This window comes from Rhincodon typus, chromosome 40 (assembly GCF_021869965.1).
Source record: "Rhincodon typus isolate 14 chromosome 40, sRhiTyp1.1, whole genome shotgun sequence".
NCBI lineage: Eukaryota > Metazoa > Chordata > Chondrichthyes > Orectolobiformes > Rhincodontidae > Rhincodon > Rhincodon typus.
This window is the reverse complement of record NC_063371.1, coordinates 14,125,075-14,142,926: the sequence shown is the minus strand read 5'-3', so window position 1 is coordinate 14,142,926 and position 17,852 is coordinate 14,125,075. Positions and strand designations below refer to the sequence as shown.

General features: G+C 41.9%; 1 protein-coding gene across 3 annotated transcripts in view; it reads left to right on the top strand.

Annotated features, from left to right (window-relative positions):
• Window positions 1-16,134, top strand: part of LOC109923544 (GDNF family receptor alpha-2-like) — a 274,157-nt gene extending 258,023 nt beyond the window's left edge. For all 3 annotated transcript variants that reach the window (XM_048618662.1, XM_048618664.1, XM_048618661.1), the window contains exons 8-9: window positions 14,399-14,452; window positions 15,220-16,134. In XM_048618662.1, the coding sequence (XP_048474619.1) occupies window positions 14,399-14,452; window positions 15,220-15,378 (213 nt within the window). In that variant the 3' untranslated portion in view covers window positions 15,379-16,134. The remainder of the gene's footprint in view (window positions 1-14,398; window positions 14,453-15,219) is intronic.
• The last annotated feature ends 1,718 nt before the right edge of the window (window positions 16,135-17,852 follow it).

Sequence of the window (17,852 nt, the reverse complement as noted above, 5' to 3'; positions counted from 1 at the left end):
ATCAGTGTGAGAGCTTGATTCATTCAGGGTTTGTGGGCATCGTTAGCCAGACATCATTTATTGCCCATCCCTAATTGCCCAGAGGGCAGGGTAAGAGTTAACTACATTGCTGGGGTCGGGTGTCACATGTAGGCATGTAGGTAAAGATAACAGTTTTTTTCCCTAAAGGACATTAGTGCACCAGATGGGTTTTCCCTGACAATCAGCAATAAATTCACGGTCATCATTGGACTCTTAGTTCCAGATATTTATTGAATTCAAATTCCACCATCTGCCATGGCAAGATTTGAACCGGGGCTCCCAGAACATTGTCTGGATCTCTAGATTAACAATCCAGTGACAATACCATGAGGCCATTGTCTCCCCAGACAGATAGTGAACTGCCATCTCAGAAATATGCATCTAGCTCTCACAAGAAATCGCTAAGCTCTCTAAGAAAGCACCATCTATCCATAAAAGGTACCACGGCACTTCAAGCTAAGAGTCCTCACAGAAGACTCCACAGAGAAAACATCTCTGACAGCTGGATCAGCAGAACAAAGGAGTTTATGACTTTGAAAGACTAAGTTTTAATTTACTTTCTTATTACTTGGGTTTATATAAGTGGGACTTGTGTTTATTGGAATACCATACCAGTAGAGATTAGTTCAGTTAGGGAACAGTTAGTGGTTAAGGGGGAATTATTCGGTTTGTTAGAAATTCTGTTAATTTGATCACTGTTAGAGTTAAATAAATAGTTATTTGTTACTTATAAAGTGAATATCAGGGATTTTCTTTCATTTAACCTCCCCTTCTCCGTAACATGGTTGAATTAATAATATCGTTGTGAGGGGTCATACAGTCGTGGAGTCTTGGAGTAATACAGCATGGAAACAGGTCCTTTGGCCCAAACTAGTCCATGCTGACCACGGTGCCCACTCAGCTTGCTCCAATTGCCCACATTTGGTCCAAATCCCTCTAAACCCTTCCCATCCATGTACCTATGCAAATGTTTTTTAACATGTTGCTATTGTACCTCAGCCACTTTCTCTGGCAGCTCATTTCCATGTGTGCACCACTCTGCGTGAACAAGTTGCCCCTCAGGTCCTTCTTAAATCTATCCCCTCTCACCTTAAACCTATGCCCTCTAGTTTTCAACTCCCCATCCCTGGGGAAAAATACATATGCATTCATCCTGTCTTTGCCCCTCATGATTTTAGAGACCTCAAAAGATCACCTCTCATTCTCCTATGTTCCAAGGAATAAAGTCCTATCCTGGCCAAATTCTCCCTATAAATCAGACTTACTCGTCCAAGCAACATCCTCGTAAATCTTCTTTGCACGCTTTCCAGTTTAACTGTCTTTCCAAAAACAGGGTGACCAAAACTATACACAAAACTCCAAGTATGGCCTCTCTAACGACTTATGCAACAGTACCATAACATCCCAATTCCTTTAGTCAATGCTTCGACCAATGAAGTCCCTGGAGAACAATGACTATAAGATGGTAGACGTCTTCATTAAGATGGTGGGTGAAGTAATTGAATCTGAAACTTAGGTCCTGAATCCGAATATGGGGAACTATGAGGGTGCATGAAGTGCAAAGGTTGGATTGGGAAACCGTACTCAAGGGATTGATGATAGATATGCAAAGGTATATATTTGAACACGATGTGCATGAATTACAACAATGATCTATTTCTGTCTGGCACAAAAGTAAAAAAGGTGGACCAACCAAAATGAATTAGCGCAAGTATTCGATTCAAAGAGGAGACGTAAAATATTGCTAGAAAAAGCAGCAACCCTGAGGACTGGGGGCATTTTAGAATTCAGCAAAAGAGGGCAAAAAGTTTGATCAAGTGAGTGAAACTCGTGTATGAGAATAAAATTTAGGGAACACAGAAATTGACCATAAAAACTTCTATCAATTGTTGCACTAAGGAGACAGACAGCCAAACCAAATCAGCCTTTCCACCTCTGTATTTGCAACACAATAAAATTAAGCCACTGAAAACTCCCAAATAGTCATTCCAATGGTTTCCAACCAGATTTTTTAACAATGAATCTCACACTTTTAAGACAATTAAACTCCAGATGCCCGTTTTCTATCTTGTACAAAAAATTTAATGATTTACTTGATACACAATAACTTTAGCAGAGAAAAATTGGACAAGCTGATTAATGCCTGTGCTTTACCTCAAAACATGTGTTTTTAGTCCCCATTCAAACAAACACATTTAAGCAATAATATGGTCATGTTACTTAAATGGCTTTGACAATGTGATGTTTCACTGCAATAAAGGTAGACTCCTTGGCTGCTTTTCTGAAATGTTGATCAGGACCACCTTCTCAGTTCACCCATGCAAAAACAGCAATACATCTCTAACTCAGCTTTCTACTCTTTGGGCTTCCGGAAGCTGACAAATCAGATTAAGTAGGAAGCTTTCAAATCTTTGTGCTGTTTCAGCAGCAACCTGGAACCATTTCCTCTGAAAACATAGTTCATTAAAAAGTTTAATTCTGGTTCTTCTCTGATAGACTAATTGATTCTTCCTGAAGCTTCAATTACCATTCAACTGCCATTTGCATACACACAGGGTCTCTTCCAGACTTGCTGGAACCAATTGCCACATTTTAACCTCAGTAGTATCTATCTGTTTAAATAAAACACTCTTCCCGAGTCACTGTGTCTGTTAGAGTTTTCAGTCAAAGCTCAGCCTGCAATGAGCCCCCAGGCCTAGCCTCACAAACAGATAAAGCATGTTTCATCTGTCTTTTTCTTTTTTCCACAAGTTGCCCAAAGTCTACCCGTCATTTCTGGCTCGCAATTCAAAATTGATAAAAGAACAAAAATGATGGAAAGAAATCAGCGTGGGTTTGAACACAATATGTGAAGAGAAGAAGATTAATAAAGGCAAATGTAGGTCCCTTACAGTGTGAAGCTATCAAAATTATAATGGGGAACCACAAAATAGTAGAAGAATTGATTCTATCTTCACAAATGAGAGCATGAATAACCTCCCAAAATGTTTGGGGACCAAGGGTGTACTGCAAGGGCAAACCAGAAGGAAATCAGTATTGTAAGAAAATAATGTTGGGAAATTAATGGGGTTAAAAGTTGACATATCGTCCGGATCTGAAATCTACATCCCAGAGGACTAATGGAAGTGGTCATGGAAATAGTAGATGCATTGGTAGTCATCTTTCAAAACTGCAAAGCCTCTAGAACAGTTCTTACAGATTGGAGGGTAATAGATGAAACCCAATTATTGAAAAACAGGGAGAAGAAACAAAATTACAGACCAACTTTTCTGACATAAGTAGTGTGGAAAATGCTAAGAGTGTATGATAAAAGATTTTATAACTGAAGGTTTGGTAAACATTAACGGGATTGGACAAAGCCAGCACGGGTTGATGAAAAGCAAATCGTGCTTAACAAATCTATGGAATTTTCTGAGAATGTAACGAGTAGACTAGATAAGACTGAACCAGTAGATGTGGTGTATTTGGACCTTCAAAAGACTTTTGACAATATCCTTCATAAGAGGTCAATGAGCAAAGTTAAAGCGCATAAGATAGGGGGTAATATATTGGCATGGAGTAAGAATAGGTTGACAAACATGAAACAGTGAGAAGAAATGGGTCATTTTTCGAAGTGATAGGTAGTCATATATGGGGTACCACAAAGATTGGTGCTCATATGTGTATAAATATAAATATATACATATAGGAATAGATATAAATGCTTTGGATGAGGAAATGAATGCAACATTTCCTAATTTGCTAATTCCACAAAACTTGGTGGGATTGTGAGTTGTGAGGAGAATGCGGCAGCAGCGCGAGCCAGGGTGCCGATGGGAAGGTAAGGTTTTTTTTCCTGCATAAAAACTTACCTCGTGCAGCAGCGGCCTTCTTGTTTTCAGCGGCAGCAGCACGAGCCAGGGTGCCGATGGGAAGGTAAGGTTTCTTTTCCTATATAAAAACTTACCTCATGCAGCAGCGGCCTTCTTGTTTTCAGTGGTGGGTGTGTGGAGAGAACACAAGCCAGGAAGGAACTGATACATTCAGGCATTGGCTAAACCTGAAACACTACACGTGTAGCGTCTCCCACCCATCCTCCTCCTCTAACCAAAAGAAAGACTGTGTGGAGGGTCGGTAAGGTAAGGATTTTTTTTTATTATTCTTCTGGAAATCTAGAGTAGAGGGAATGGAAGCTAGGGCAGTTGCATGCTCCTCTTGCAGGATGTAGGGGGTAAGGGTCATTGCTGGTGTCCCCTCTGACTTCACCTGCGAGAAGTGCACCCCACTCTAGCTCCTCAAAAACCGAGTTAGGGAACTGGAACTGGAGCTGGATGAACTCCGCATCATTCGGGAGGCTGAGGGGGTGATAGTGGGGAGTTATAAGGAGGTGGTCACATCCAAGGTACAGGAAAAAGGTAGCTGGGTGACTGTCAGGAAGGGGAAAGGGAATAGGCAGACAGTGCAGGGATTCCCTGTGGCCGTTCCCCTCAATAATAAGTATACCGTTTTGGATACTGTTGTGGGGGACAACCTACCAGGGGAAGGCCATAGCAGACAGGTCTCTGGCACTGACCCTGGCCCTGTGGCACAGAAGGGAAGGGGGGAGAAAAGGAGAGCAATTGTAGTGGGGTATTCAACAGTAAGAGGCACAGACAGGCGGTTCTGTGGACGCGAATGAGATGAGTGGATGGTGTGTTGCCTCCCGGGTTCCAGGGTCCGTGATGTCTCGGATCGCATCTTCAAGATCCTTAAGGGGGAGGGTGAGCAACCAGCAGTCATGGTACACATCGGTACCAATGACATAGGTAGAAAACGGACAGAGAATGTGAAAAATGAGTACAGGGAATTAGGTTGGAAGCTGAATTCCAGAACAAACAGGGTAGTTATCTCTGGATTACTACCAGTGCCACATGATAGCGAGGTAAGAAATAGGGAGAGAGTGCAGCTAAACATGTGGCAACAGGGCTGGTGTAGGAGGGAGGGCTTCCATTATGTGGATAATTGGAGTACATTCTGAGGAAGGTGGGACCTGTACGGTAAGGACGGGTTGCATCTGAACCGGAAGGGCACAAATATCCTGGGAGGGAGGTTTGCTCAAGCTATATGGGATGGTTTAAATTAGATTGGCAGGGGGTGGGGAACTGGATTTGTAATTCAGAGGATGAGGTATTCAGCCTTCCAATGGACACAACAGGGAGTGAGGTTGTTAATAAAGAAATGCAGTCAACGGAGCGTAATTGTGGACACAGAGATGGTTTGAGGTGTGTATACTTCAATGCTAGAATTATCAGAAATAAGGCGGATGAGCTGAGAGCATGGGTCAGTACTTGGAACTATGATATTGTGACCATCACAGAAACTTGGGTAACTCAGGGACAGGAATGGTTGTTGGAAGTTCCGGGATTTAGATGCTTTAAAAGAAATAGGGAGGGTGGAAAAAGAGGCGGGGGAGTGGCATTGCTAGTCAGGGCTAGTACAGCAGCTACTGAAAGGCAGTTCAATAATGATATGTCTACAGAGTCAGTTTGGGTTGAGGTCCGGAACAAGAAAGGAGCAGTCACTTGGTTGGGGTTTTTTTACAGACCCCCTAATAGTTGCAGAGAAGTGGAGGAGCGGATTGGGAGGCAGATACTGGAAAGGTGCAGAAGTCACAGGGTTGTAGTCATGGGTGCCTTCAACTTTTCAAATATTGATTGGAAACATTTTAGTTGTAATAGTTTAAATGGAGCGGATTTTGTCCAGTGCGTTCAGGAAGGATTCCTGACATAGTATGCAGATAGACCAACACGAGGAGAGGCCACTTTGGATTTGGTGCTTGGCAGTGAACCGGGCCAAGTGTTAGACCTGTTGGGAGGAGAGCAGTTTGGCGGTAGCAATCATAACTCTGTTACTTTTACAATAGTCATGGAAAAGGATAAGTACATACAGCAGTGTAAGATTTATAATTGGGGGAAGGGTTTTTACAATTCTGTTAGGCAAGAACTGGGTAACATAAAGTGGGAACAGATGCTGTAAGGGAAGAGCACTATTGAAATGTGGAGATTGTTTAAGGAATGAATACTGTGTATGCTCGATATGTTTGTCCCTAGCAGGCAGGGAAGATGCGGTCGAGTGAGGGAGCTTTGGTTCTCAAGAGAGGTCGAGCGACTAGTTAAGAGGAAGAAGGATGCTTGTGTAAGGTTTAGGAAACAAGGAACGGAAAAGGCTCCAGAGGAATACAAGTTATCCAGGAAGGAGCTGAAGAAAGGGCTTAGGAGAGCTATAAGGGGCCATGAGTAAACCTTGGCAGATAGGATCAAGTAAAACTCCAAGGCTTTTTACACGTACGTGAGGAATAAGAAAATGACCAGAGAAAGGGTAGGGCCAATCAAGGATTGCAAAGGGAATTTGTGCACGGAGCCTAAAGAGATAGGAGACGTCCTTAATGAATACTTTTCTTCGGTATTCACAACTGAGAGGAATCTAGTTGTCGAGGAGGACAGTGTGAAACAGGCTGGTAGGCTAGAGGAGGTCGATGTTAGTGAGGAAGATGTACTAGGAATTTTGAGGAACTTGAAGATAGATAAGTCCCCTGGGCCTGATGGGATTTATTCAAGGATTCTATGGGAAGTGAGGGAAGAGATCGCAGGGCCGTTAGTGATGATCTTTTCATCCTCACTGTCCATGGGTAGAGTGCCAGAAGATTGGAGAGAGGCAAACGTCATTCCCTTGTTCAAAAAGGGAAAAGGGATAACCCCGGAAATTACAGGCCAGTTAGTCTTATGTCAGTGGTGGACAAATTATTGGAAAGGGCTCTGCAAGATAGGATTTATGATCACTTGGAAAGGCACAGTTTGATTCGTGATAGTCAGCATGGATTTAAGAGGGGTAGATCATTCTTCACAAACCTTATTGAATTCTTTGAAGAGGTGACAAAACACATGGATGAAGGTAGAGCAGTGGATGTGGTATACATGGATTAAAGTAAGTCATTTGATAAGGTTCCCATGGTAGGCTCATGCAGAAGGTAAGGAGGCATGGGAAAGGGGGAAATGTGGCAGATTGGATTCAGAATCAGCTGACCCTTAGAAGACAAAGGGTGGTAGTGGACAGAAAATATTCAACATGGTGCTCAGTTACGAGTGGTGTACCACAAGGATCTGTTCTGGGTCCTCTTCTATTTGTGATTTTTGTAAATGATTTGGATGTACGAGTGGAAGGGTGGATTAGTAAGTTCGCGGATGATGCGAAGATGGGTCGCGTTGTGGACAATGCGGAGGGCTGTTCTAGGTTACAAAGGGACACTGATAGGATGCAGAGCTGGGCTGAGAAGTGGCAGATGGAGTTTAACGCTGAAAAGTGTGAGGTGATTCATTTTGGAAGGACAAACTTGAAAGCAGAATACAGGGTTAACAGAAAGATTCTTGGCAGTGTGGAGGAGCAGAGGGATCTTGGGGTTCATGTCCACAGTTCTCTGAAAGTTGCCACCTAGGTGGATAGAGTTGTTAAGAAGGCGTATGATGTGTTAGCTTTCATTAATAGAGGGATTAAGTTCAAGAGCCGTATGCTCCAGCTATACAAAAGCCTGGTTCAGCCACATCTGGAATATTGTGTCCAGTTCTGGTCGCCTCATTATAGGAAAGATGTGGAAGCGTTGGAAAAGGTGCAGAGGAGATTTACCAGGATGTTGCCTGGAATGGAGGGAAGGTCTTACGAGGAAAGGCTGAGAGAGCTAGGGCTTTTCTCTTTAGAACTCGAAGGATGAGAGGTGGCTTGATAGAGGTGTACAAAATGATCAGAGGTATAGATAGAGTGAACAGCCATAGACTTTTTCCGAGGGTGGAGGTAGCTATTACGAGGGACATAGTTTTAAATTGAGTGGAGGTAGATATAGGGGAGATGTCAGAGGTAGGTTCTTTACTGAGAGAGTGGTCGGGGCGTGGAATGCATTGCCGGAGAGGGTAGTGGAGTCGGCCTCATTAGGGGCATTTAAGCGGCTATTAGATATGCATATGGATGATAGTAAAAGGTAGGGGTGGAGGTTAGATAGACTTTAGGATTAGGGTAAAAGTTCGGCACAACATCGTGGGCCGAAGGGCCTGTACTGTGCTGTACTGTTCTATGTTCTAATGCAAGGAAGCTTCAAGGTGATTTAAACAAGTTGAGTGAGTGGGCAAACACATGGCAGATATTGTACAATCTGGCGAAATGTGAAGCTATTCACTTTGGTGTGAAAAACAGAAAGGCAAAGTATTATTTAAATAATAATATACTGGGAAACATTGATGTACAAAAGGATCGAGGTGACGTTGTACACCAGCTAAGAAAGTAGATGGGCAGATGCAGCAAATACTTAGGAAGGAAAATGGTATAATGGCCTCCAATGCAAGAGGGTCTGAGTTCAGAAGGAGGGACCTATTACTGCAGTTATAGAAGGCCTTGGCAAAACCAAATCTGCAGTACTGCGAGCAATTTTGGTCTCCCTACCTAAGACAGGATGTACCTGCAACAGAGGAACGGCAACGGACATTCATGAGGCTGATACTGAGGATGGCATGATGCCATATGGGAAGAGATTGTTCCAACTGGGGCTATAATCCCTCGAGTTTCGAAGGATAAGACTGAAGTGAACAACATTCTAACAGGGCTGGACAGACAGGATGCAGGGAGGATGTTTGTGGGGAGTCTAAAACAAGCGAACAGTTTCAAGATACAGGGTAGACCATTTACAGCTGTGAATACTCTACCGTGGAAGGCTATGGAAGCTAAGTCACTCAATATATTTTTAGAATAGAATAGAATCCTTACAGTGCGGCCCAACAAGTCCACATCGACTCTCAGAGCATCGCACCCAGACCCATTCCCCGATAACCCACCTAACCTACAGGTCCCTGAACATTACAGACAATTTAGCACGGCCAATCCAATCACCCTGTGCATCTTTGGACTGTGTAAGGAAACCGGAGCACCTGGAGGAAACCCACGCAGACACGGGGAGAATGTGCAAACTCCACACAGACAGTCACCCGAGGGTGAAATTGAAACCGGGTTCCTGGCGCTGTGAGGCAGCAGTGCTAACCACTGAGCCATCATGCCGTCCCAAATATTTCCAAGACACAGGCAGATTTTTGATTTTAAAAGCAACAAGAATATGGGGAGAAAGAGGGAATATGGCATTGAGATAGAGCCATGATCACATGAGAAGTGGTGTGGGCTCAGTGTTGCTCTTGCTCATAGTTTCTATATTTCCTCCATTCTTACAGCAGTGATTGCTCTTTGATGGTTTGAATTTCCTGCTCTTATTCCTATGATTCTTTGGCTGAACAGTTGCTTTCTGAATTCTCTTCCTTTGAGGGTGTCCATTCAGAGTGTAGGTCCAAAATGAGATGGTGCCTTCGAATAACACGTGTTTAAAGCCACTCTTGATTTATGAGCAAGTGATTTTGCTGGTGCTAATGCACACTAAATCTGTGCTTGAAGATAAGTACTCAATTTCATGAAGAGCAAAAACCAACAGACAATTAACTGCAATTGCAGCATTGAAGATTCCTATGAAACAAAGTCAGGATATCATAAACACATTTCCTTGGGTTAGATCCCAGAGAACATCAAGCCAAAGCACTCCATGCAAACTACAGCAAAACACAAAAGAATGGAAAATCTACAAGCATTCAGAGACTATGTAGTCCTTCCATTGAGCTACCAATGAAAATGATCATGGTTGATTCTGGGCTTCAACTCTACTTTCCCAAATGCTCTCCATATTCCTTGCTTTCCTGAGAGACCAAAAAATCTGTCCATTCCAGTTTTAAATTTATCTAACAATTCAGCAGTAATTGATACCCTCTGGGGGAGAGAAATTCAAACATTCCCAAATCGTTGAGTGAAGAGATTTCTCCTTATTTTCATTCCAAATTATTGTCCACGGACCTTGGGGCTGTGCCCGTGTGTTCAATTTCCCCAGCCGGGGAAAAATCTCTTAGTGCCTGTCAAGCAAGTCTACCACATTTTAATGAGATCAACTTTTACTCCTCTAAATTGAGATAACATATGCCAGACCACCTCAAGCCACTGATCAGAGGGTAGACCTCTCATCTCAGGCAAGAATCGAGTGAGGCTTCACTGTCCTATATTAAATGCAAGTGTATTCTTAATTAAATACAGAGGGCAAAACTGTGTACAATTCTCCAGGTGTTGTCTGATGAAAACTCAATGCGATTGTCAGGAATGCCTGGGTTCAGCTGAATGCCAACATGGTAGAACTGGGAAGGAGTTTCCAGTGTTGCACAGAATGAGGATAGATGGCTGCAGGGCAGCAGACAAGTCATAGAGTCATAGAGTTGCACAGCACGGAAACAGACCCTTTGGTCCAACTTGTCGATGTCGACCAGATATCCTAAATTAATCTAGTCCCATTTGCCACATTTGGCTCAAGTCGCTCTAAACCCTTCATATTCATGTACCCATCCAGAAGCCTTTTATCTGATGTAACTGTACCAGCCTCCACTACTTCCTCTGACAGCTCACTCCATACCTCTGCATGACAAAGTTGCCCCTCATATCCATTTTATATATTTCCCCTCTCACCTTACACCGACCCAGTCAACTTTCGTCTCTTTCCTCAAATCTTCAAATGCTTTGACTTCATTCTTCCATTTCAGTCAGAAGATAGTGGATTTAAGTTCCACTCTAAGCCTTGAATGCATCCTCTTACTCACACAGTGATTGACAAGGCTTATAAAGATAAAATTTGCACAATCACAAAGGTTACAGACATCGTGGATGTGTTAAGAAACTTCTGACTTTTAAAAATAACACTTAGTTGCAATATTATGAATTAAATGTAGACAGCTGTAATGTCATCTGAAACGTAAACACTATTCTGCTCACATGGTAAGATTAGGCTAACCAAAGCTTTACCAAATATAAAATGTTACTACATGGAGAGAGACAGTTGACCTAAATCAGCTTTTCTAACTCTGTATTCGCAACACAATAAAATTGAAACCTTCCAACTGACCCCTATGATCCCTAACCAGACTGCTGAATAATCAATCTTGGCCTCTGAATAATCAATTCACAACACCAGGTTTGCAGCAATTTATTAACAATGTAGTAACTTGAATAGAATAAAACTAAACAACAAAGTAATCTAATTCATTACTAAAATTAAAAAAAAGAACTGCGCATGCTGGAGACCTGAAACAAAAACAGAAATTGCTGCAATACTAGAAAATCTGGCAGCATCCGTGAAGAGAATGCAAATTTAACATTTTGAACCCAGTGACACTTAGTCAACAGACTTGAAATATTAACTCTCTTTTCTCCCCAGAGATGCTGCCAGATCTGCTGAGTTTCACTCACAAGTTCTGTAATCACAACCTGTAAACCCATAAACCTTTGTTTTCAGCTCGTTCAAAAGAAAGACGAACAAACAGTGGATGGATAACTAACAGCCAATAATGAAACTGGCAAGATTACTTAAGTGGTTTTCACAAGGCGCTATTCCACAGTTAGAGATGGTGGTTTCCTGGTTGTTTTCTGAAGACGCCAATCAGGGACACCTTTAAAGTTCATTCAGATAAGGACAGTCATACTTATAACTGAGATTTCTATTCTTTGATCTTCCAAGAGCTAGTCATGGGAGGTTGGGCAGGGAGCTTTCAAATCTTCATTTGCTGTAGCATCAACAGCCGATTCCTTTTCCCATGGAAAACACAGACCAAACCCAATTCAAACTCTAAGCACACCCTGGCAGACTGACCATCTCCTCCATGAGGTCCAAGTTACCATTCAACATTGGCCATCTGTTTGAGCATAAGGTCTGTTTCAGAATTGCTGTAACTAATTCCCAGGTACTGACCTCGTTAATAGCTGACTTCTGCTATCTGTTTCAACATAATACTCTTCCCAGGCGATGAAGTGTCTGCAAAACCCTCCAATCAGGAATCAATCTGCAATTAACTTCAGGCTTGGCCTCATAAATAAACAAAAGTTTGCTTGGACTGTTTTCCTTTTAACACAAACTGTTACCCACAGTCCAAAAGTCTTCATTTACGCACAATTCTCCTTTTATATCTCCAAACCAAAACCAATGGAGTAAAATAAAAATAATGAAAAATCAGCAAGGGTTCCAATAATAAAGACTTACATCTCAATGAAGCACGTTCACATTTTGAGTTAGACATCCTATTTCTGCCAGTCTGGCCCGTGGAGCCTGGATCAATCAGAACTGGTGTCTATGGAGTTGGTTCAAGTGATTACAAGTACACATTGAGATTGCCAGTTATTACATGAATTTGGATTTGGCATTAAATAGAATATGACGCCCCTAAAACAACACAGCAACAATGACTAGAAAATAAATATTCCGTATCCTCAATCTGAGGACCTAATATGCTGGATTGAACACGTCACGGTCACGCAACTGAGGTTCCACAGAAAAATATCTGTGCTTTCCATGATGTCACAATCTCCCAAAACAATTTGCAGGCAATGAAGTTATTTTTGAAACAAAATCACTGTTGTAATATTGGAAGTATGGCAGCCAATTTAGATACAGCATGCTGCCACCATGATGAGATAAAGACCAGAAACTATCTTTTCAGTGAGAGATAGTAAGAATTGCAGATGCTGAAGTCAGAGATATCACAGTGTGGAGCTGGAGGAATACAGCTGACTAGGCAACATCAGAGGAGCAGGAAAGATGATGTTTTGGGTCGGGATCCTTCTTCACAAATAACCCAAAATGTCAACTTTCTTGCTCCTCTGATGCTGCCTGGCCTGCTGTGTTCCTCCAGCTCCATACTGTGTTATCACTATCTTTTCAGTGATCTTGTTTGAGGGATAGATTTTGGGTAGGACACCTCCTCTGCTCTTCTCTCTAAGTGGTTATCTTGTATGACCAGCTTTGGGGAGCAGGCATATTTTATGATTCACTTGTGGGACGGGGGATAACTGGCTGGGCCAGCATTTATTGGCAATTTGAACCAATCCCTTGAGGAGCTGGCGGTGAGCTGCCTTCTTGAAACACTGCATTCCATTTTCTGAAGGAAGACCAACAGTGCCATTAGGAAGGGAATTCCAGAACATGGACATGGTGACACTGAAGGAATGGTGATACATGTCCAAGTCAGGATGGTGAGTGACTTGGAGATCACTTGCAGGTGGAGGTGTTCCCACATATTTGATACCTTTGAGATGGAAGTGGTCATGGATTTGAAAGAAGTTCCCTCTGGAGCCTCAGTGAATTTCTGCAGCGAATCTTGTAGATGGTACACAAGGCTGCTACTGAGCGTTGGTATTGGAGGGAGTGAATGGTTATGGATGTGATGCCAGTCAAGCAGACTGCTTTGTCCTGAATGCTGTTCAGTTTCTTGAGTATTGTTGGAGTTGTGCACACCCAGGCAAGTGGGAGTATTCCATCACACTCCGAACCTGTTCCTTATAGATGGTGAACAGGTTTTGGGGAAATCAGGAGGTGAGTTACTCACTGCAGGATTCCAAGCCTCTGATCTGCTGTCACCACTGTATTTATATGGTGAGTCCAATTCAGTTTCTGGTCAATGGTACTCCCCAGGATGTTTATGAAGGGAGATTCAATTCTGGTACTGCCACTAAATTTCAAAGGACAACGATTACATTCTCTTTTGTTCCAGATGGTCAATGCACATGTGTAGGATATGTAGCATATTTTAGGTTCCAGTCTCTGTAGTGGAAATTGAATGCACAGCTTTCTGACTTTGTGGATACAGAAAGAAATGGTGTCGGAATTTTTAGTTTCCCCTGGAGACAACTGGGAGTCAGGCAAAGATAGATTTTTTTGTGTGTGATCGCAGTTCTCAGACAAAAGAAAATAAAGGCTTAACAAACGTGCTGACCTACTTGAGAAACTGACTTGATTTACATATCAAAAGCAAGTTTTATGACCTTATCACTAGTTTTTAAAAGTCTTCCTCTGCTTGCATTCAAGGTCAGTAATTTCTTTAGGGATTTAAACAATTTTGTACATGTAAATGTGAGAGTAGGTCTTCACTGATTAAGGAAACTGAATAATTCTAAGCTGTGCTACACAGTTATCTGAAGCCCTTTTTAAAATCTATTGATAGGCTGTTAATGTTTGGAATTATTTTTATTCAGTCAGCATTGAAAACATTCAAGGATGAGTTTGTCAAATTGTTGATTGATAACCATGTCCAGGGTAAGTGGCACCAGGCAAGCAAGTGGATGTGAGGCCACAAATCAGATCAGAAATGATCTTATGAATGGTGGAGGAAGTTTGATGGGCTGAATAGGCTACTCCTGCTCCTACTTCTATCGAACAACTGACAACTAGACGGAGAGAGAAAGCATGCTTCAAAAGTTTGTTTTGCCTGTGTATGACAAATTCATTGATAATTATCTTGATTTCTTATTGCAGGATAGTGGACCAAAGTTCAACACTTCCAAAGAACAGTCTCTCTGTCTCCCTGAGGTACATTTCAAGTTTGATATGAGCTTTATACAAGTCAAATTCTCCTTTGAGCAGCAAAGTGTGATGAGATTGTTTGGAACATGGAGTCGTCTCAAAGGGTTCAACATGAAATGATTAACCTTCAGCACAAGAGCCATTTTCAGCATTAAATCAAAGTGCATTCCGGACCCAGCTTCAAATGGAAGCAATGCAGAGCTCTTTTCAACTGCCAGGTTTGATAATGATTGCTGTGGCCAAGACCATTCAGCTACTACCGGTTGAAGTAAAACAGCAATAATGAGTATTTCTACAGCATCCTTCATGTAGCAAAATATTCCAGGATGGTTCACAGGAGCATGACCACTTAAATTTGGTAATGAATGCAAAAGTAGACCCCAAGGCAGGTGACCAAAAGCCTGGTTGAAGAGGCAGGATATAAGGAAGAACTTAAAGGAGGAGAAAGACAGAGAGAGGCCAAGGAAGGAAATTCATGAGTTTAGGGCCCAGGGAGCTAAAAGTACAATCATGGGTGGTGCGGTGATAGAAGTTGGGAAGGAAAAGATGTCAGAAATACTGGAGGGTTCTTTGGAGGGTTGTTCGATTGGAGGAAGTTACAGAGATTGGGAGGGGGTATGACGCGACAGAGGGATTTGAAAATAAGAATTAGAACTGAGCATGTGATGAACTGCCAAAAGAGTGAGATAAAAACAGAAAGGGAATGCAAACTGTACCTAAATGCAAGTTTTTATGAAGAGAAGCAAAGGTGTGACATTCTTTTCCTCTTTCAGACACAAGTTCCTGTGCTAAACAAGGAGAAGATTAAAGAGATGGATAAAATACCCAGCTTCTCAGATCCAAGGAATGGATATTCATTCAGTGCATGTATCCGTGCCAGGGAGGCTTGGGTAGCTATTTCCTTTTTTATTGTGACGACCTTGACATCCTAAGAGCCTCGGGGAGCCCTTGAAGAATGGCTGCATCCATCTTACTTCATTGCAAAATGATATCCCTGAAGAGATAATAAAATGACAACTAATTGAATTTTAAGGGAGAGGGGGCAAGGGCAGGTTGTGATTGCTTTGGTAGAAATGTCCCAGCAAAGTCTTGGTCCCCAAAGCATCGGCTTTTCACAGATGTAATGCTGTGACCGTGCTGGGACCTTGCTTCCTTCAACAAGAAAAAAGTGCAACTGCCTCTTCAAGCCTAGCTGTATGCCGGAATCCTCAGCACTGGGCTGCTTTTTATTGGACTCGAGTAACCAAATAGGTTTAAGCAAAGCCTTCTGAATTGGATCACCATACACTCCTCACCTAATGGTCAAGGCCGAAGGACAGGATTCTAATTTGGTGACATGCCTGCAATGATTAAATGGTTGTCTAAAACCACTACTCTGTTTTATTGTATGTACGTTTTATTGCCTACTCGCTGTTCTTGGAGTTGAGGAGAAGTTCTGATGTGTTAGAATTCCCACTCTTTTCTACACTCAAAGTCATTTATACCCAAGGGAGCATATGAGTTCTATTTACATGTAAAAAAATGTTTTCTCTTTCATTTCTAAACTTTTTAGAAGTGTGTTTCATGCAGTAATAGATGTCTACCCCAGCTTGCGTTGCTTCCGCGAGCTGCTTGTGGAATTATACCATTATTGAATAGTGTATTATTTCAATATCATAAACAGGAATATATCTCAACCAAGGAAACTATTTAAGACTTTATCTGTTATTTTCTTTCTTAATTCTCTTGTTAGTTGAAGTGGCGTTTAAAGAAACAATGAAATTTTAGTGGTGTGTTTGAGAGAGGAAGTGGTCAGCTGAAGAATAAAATCACCTTCAGACTGCTCTTTAGAAACTATTTTACAGTAGAAAGGAGCTGTGTGATCTCAGTAAATATATTGTCTAAGCCAAAGTCTGCATATTCACACTCGAACTGGGAAGCACCCTCGGGTAAGAGATCCTAATTTGAGTTCCTTGTGGACACGTCCATCATTTATCACTTGTTGATAGGAAGTACTCCCTGAATAAGGCTACCATCTTCTAACATGTAGGCAGTATAAAATGAAGTTGTGACAGAATCCAGAGGAGTTTCAGCCACTTGAGAGTGTATCACTAGCTAGTTCATCAGATCAAAGCTGATTTGTATCCCAACTCCATTTTTCAAACTTTACTCCATATTCCTCGTTACCTTGCAAAACAATAAACCCTCTTGAATGCTCCAAATTGACTACCAACATCCATAACCTTTTAGAGAAAGACACTCAAATTCCTTCTGCAACGCGTGTGAAACAATTGCAGATTCTACTGCCTAGTTTGAATGTCAGGTGTGGAATGGACTGGCTTGTGCACAACTACTGAGTATTAACCTAAATACTTAATGATACTGTAGGAAGGGAGTCACAAAGTGGTAATGAAGTGAGCAAGTGATCCAGAACATTGAGCCGTTGTTCTGGGGACATGGCTGAAACTTGAATTTAACAAAATCCAGAATCAAAAGCTGGTGACCACTGTAAATTGTTGTAAACACCTGGTTCACCAACGTTATGTAAAGAAGGAAATCTGTCATTCTTACCTGGTCTAGCCAACATGTGACTCCAAGCCCACAGCAACGTGGTTGACTCTTAAATGCTCCCTGAGCAATTAGGATGGGCAAGAAATGCTGGCCCAATCAGTAGTGCCCACATCCTGCAAATAAATTTTTAATAAAACACCCTTTCCAGCCTGCTCGGACACAACTTTAGCTCCAAAATTTAATCTGGTTCTGATCACATACGCTTTTTATCTACTTAGAAAGTTAGCACTGCACACTTGTCAGAGTTGGTCCCAGATATTCCATTTAAAGGATACAAGTTTCTTTGGGATGGTTTATTTTTCCCAAATTGATAACCTCTCGCCATAATAGGTCAGTCACTGCAAGACTCTACATCCACTGGTTTCATTCAGTGCAAATATTTCACCACAGAATACAGTTGTGAAGTCTGACACGAAAGACAGAAGCTCTAAAATCAGCAGTGGCAGTCCAGTATCTCACACATCTCAAAGAAATCGCTACATCCTATGATGCTGCTCACTGCCAACTGGAAGCTCCACTAAACTGTAACCTCTGAAGCATGACAGAAACTTAATATGTATTCACAGGAAATGTCCACCCCACCAGACTTTTAATTAATCAATGAGACTAATTTGACGTCTATTTGTAGTTTTCTGTTCCAAATTAAGCTACTTCCGAAAAGAAAACTGATGATGCCAGTTACTGTTGTTATACAGATCTCTGATGAAAGCAAATTAATAATAGCATACCACATGACTGTTATGAAGCTGTAATAGATTTATATTGGACAATTCAGGTTTGACAGCACCACGATCAATTTTACAACATTGGATCTGATTAGGGCCCCAAACTGAACGCTGTGACAGCAGTAAGGAGT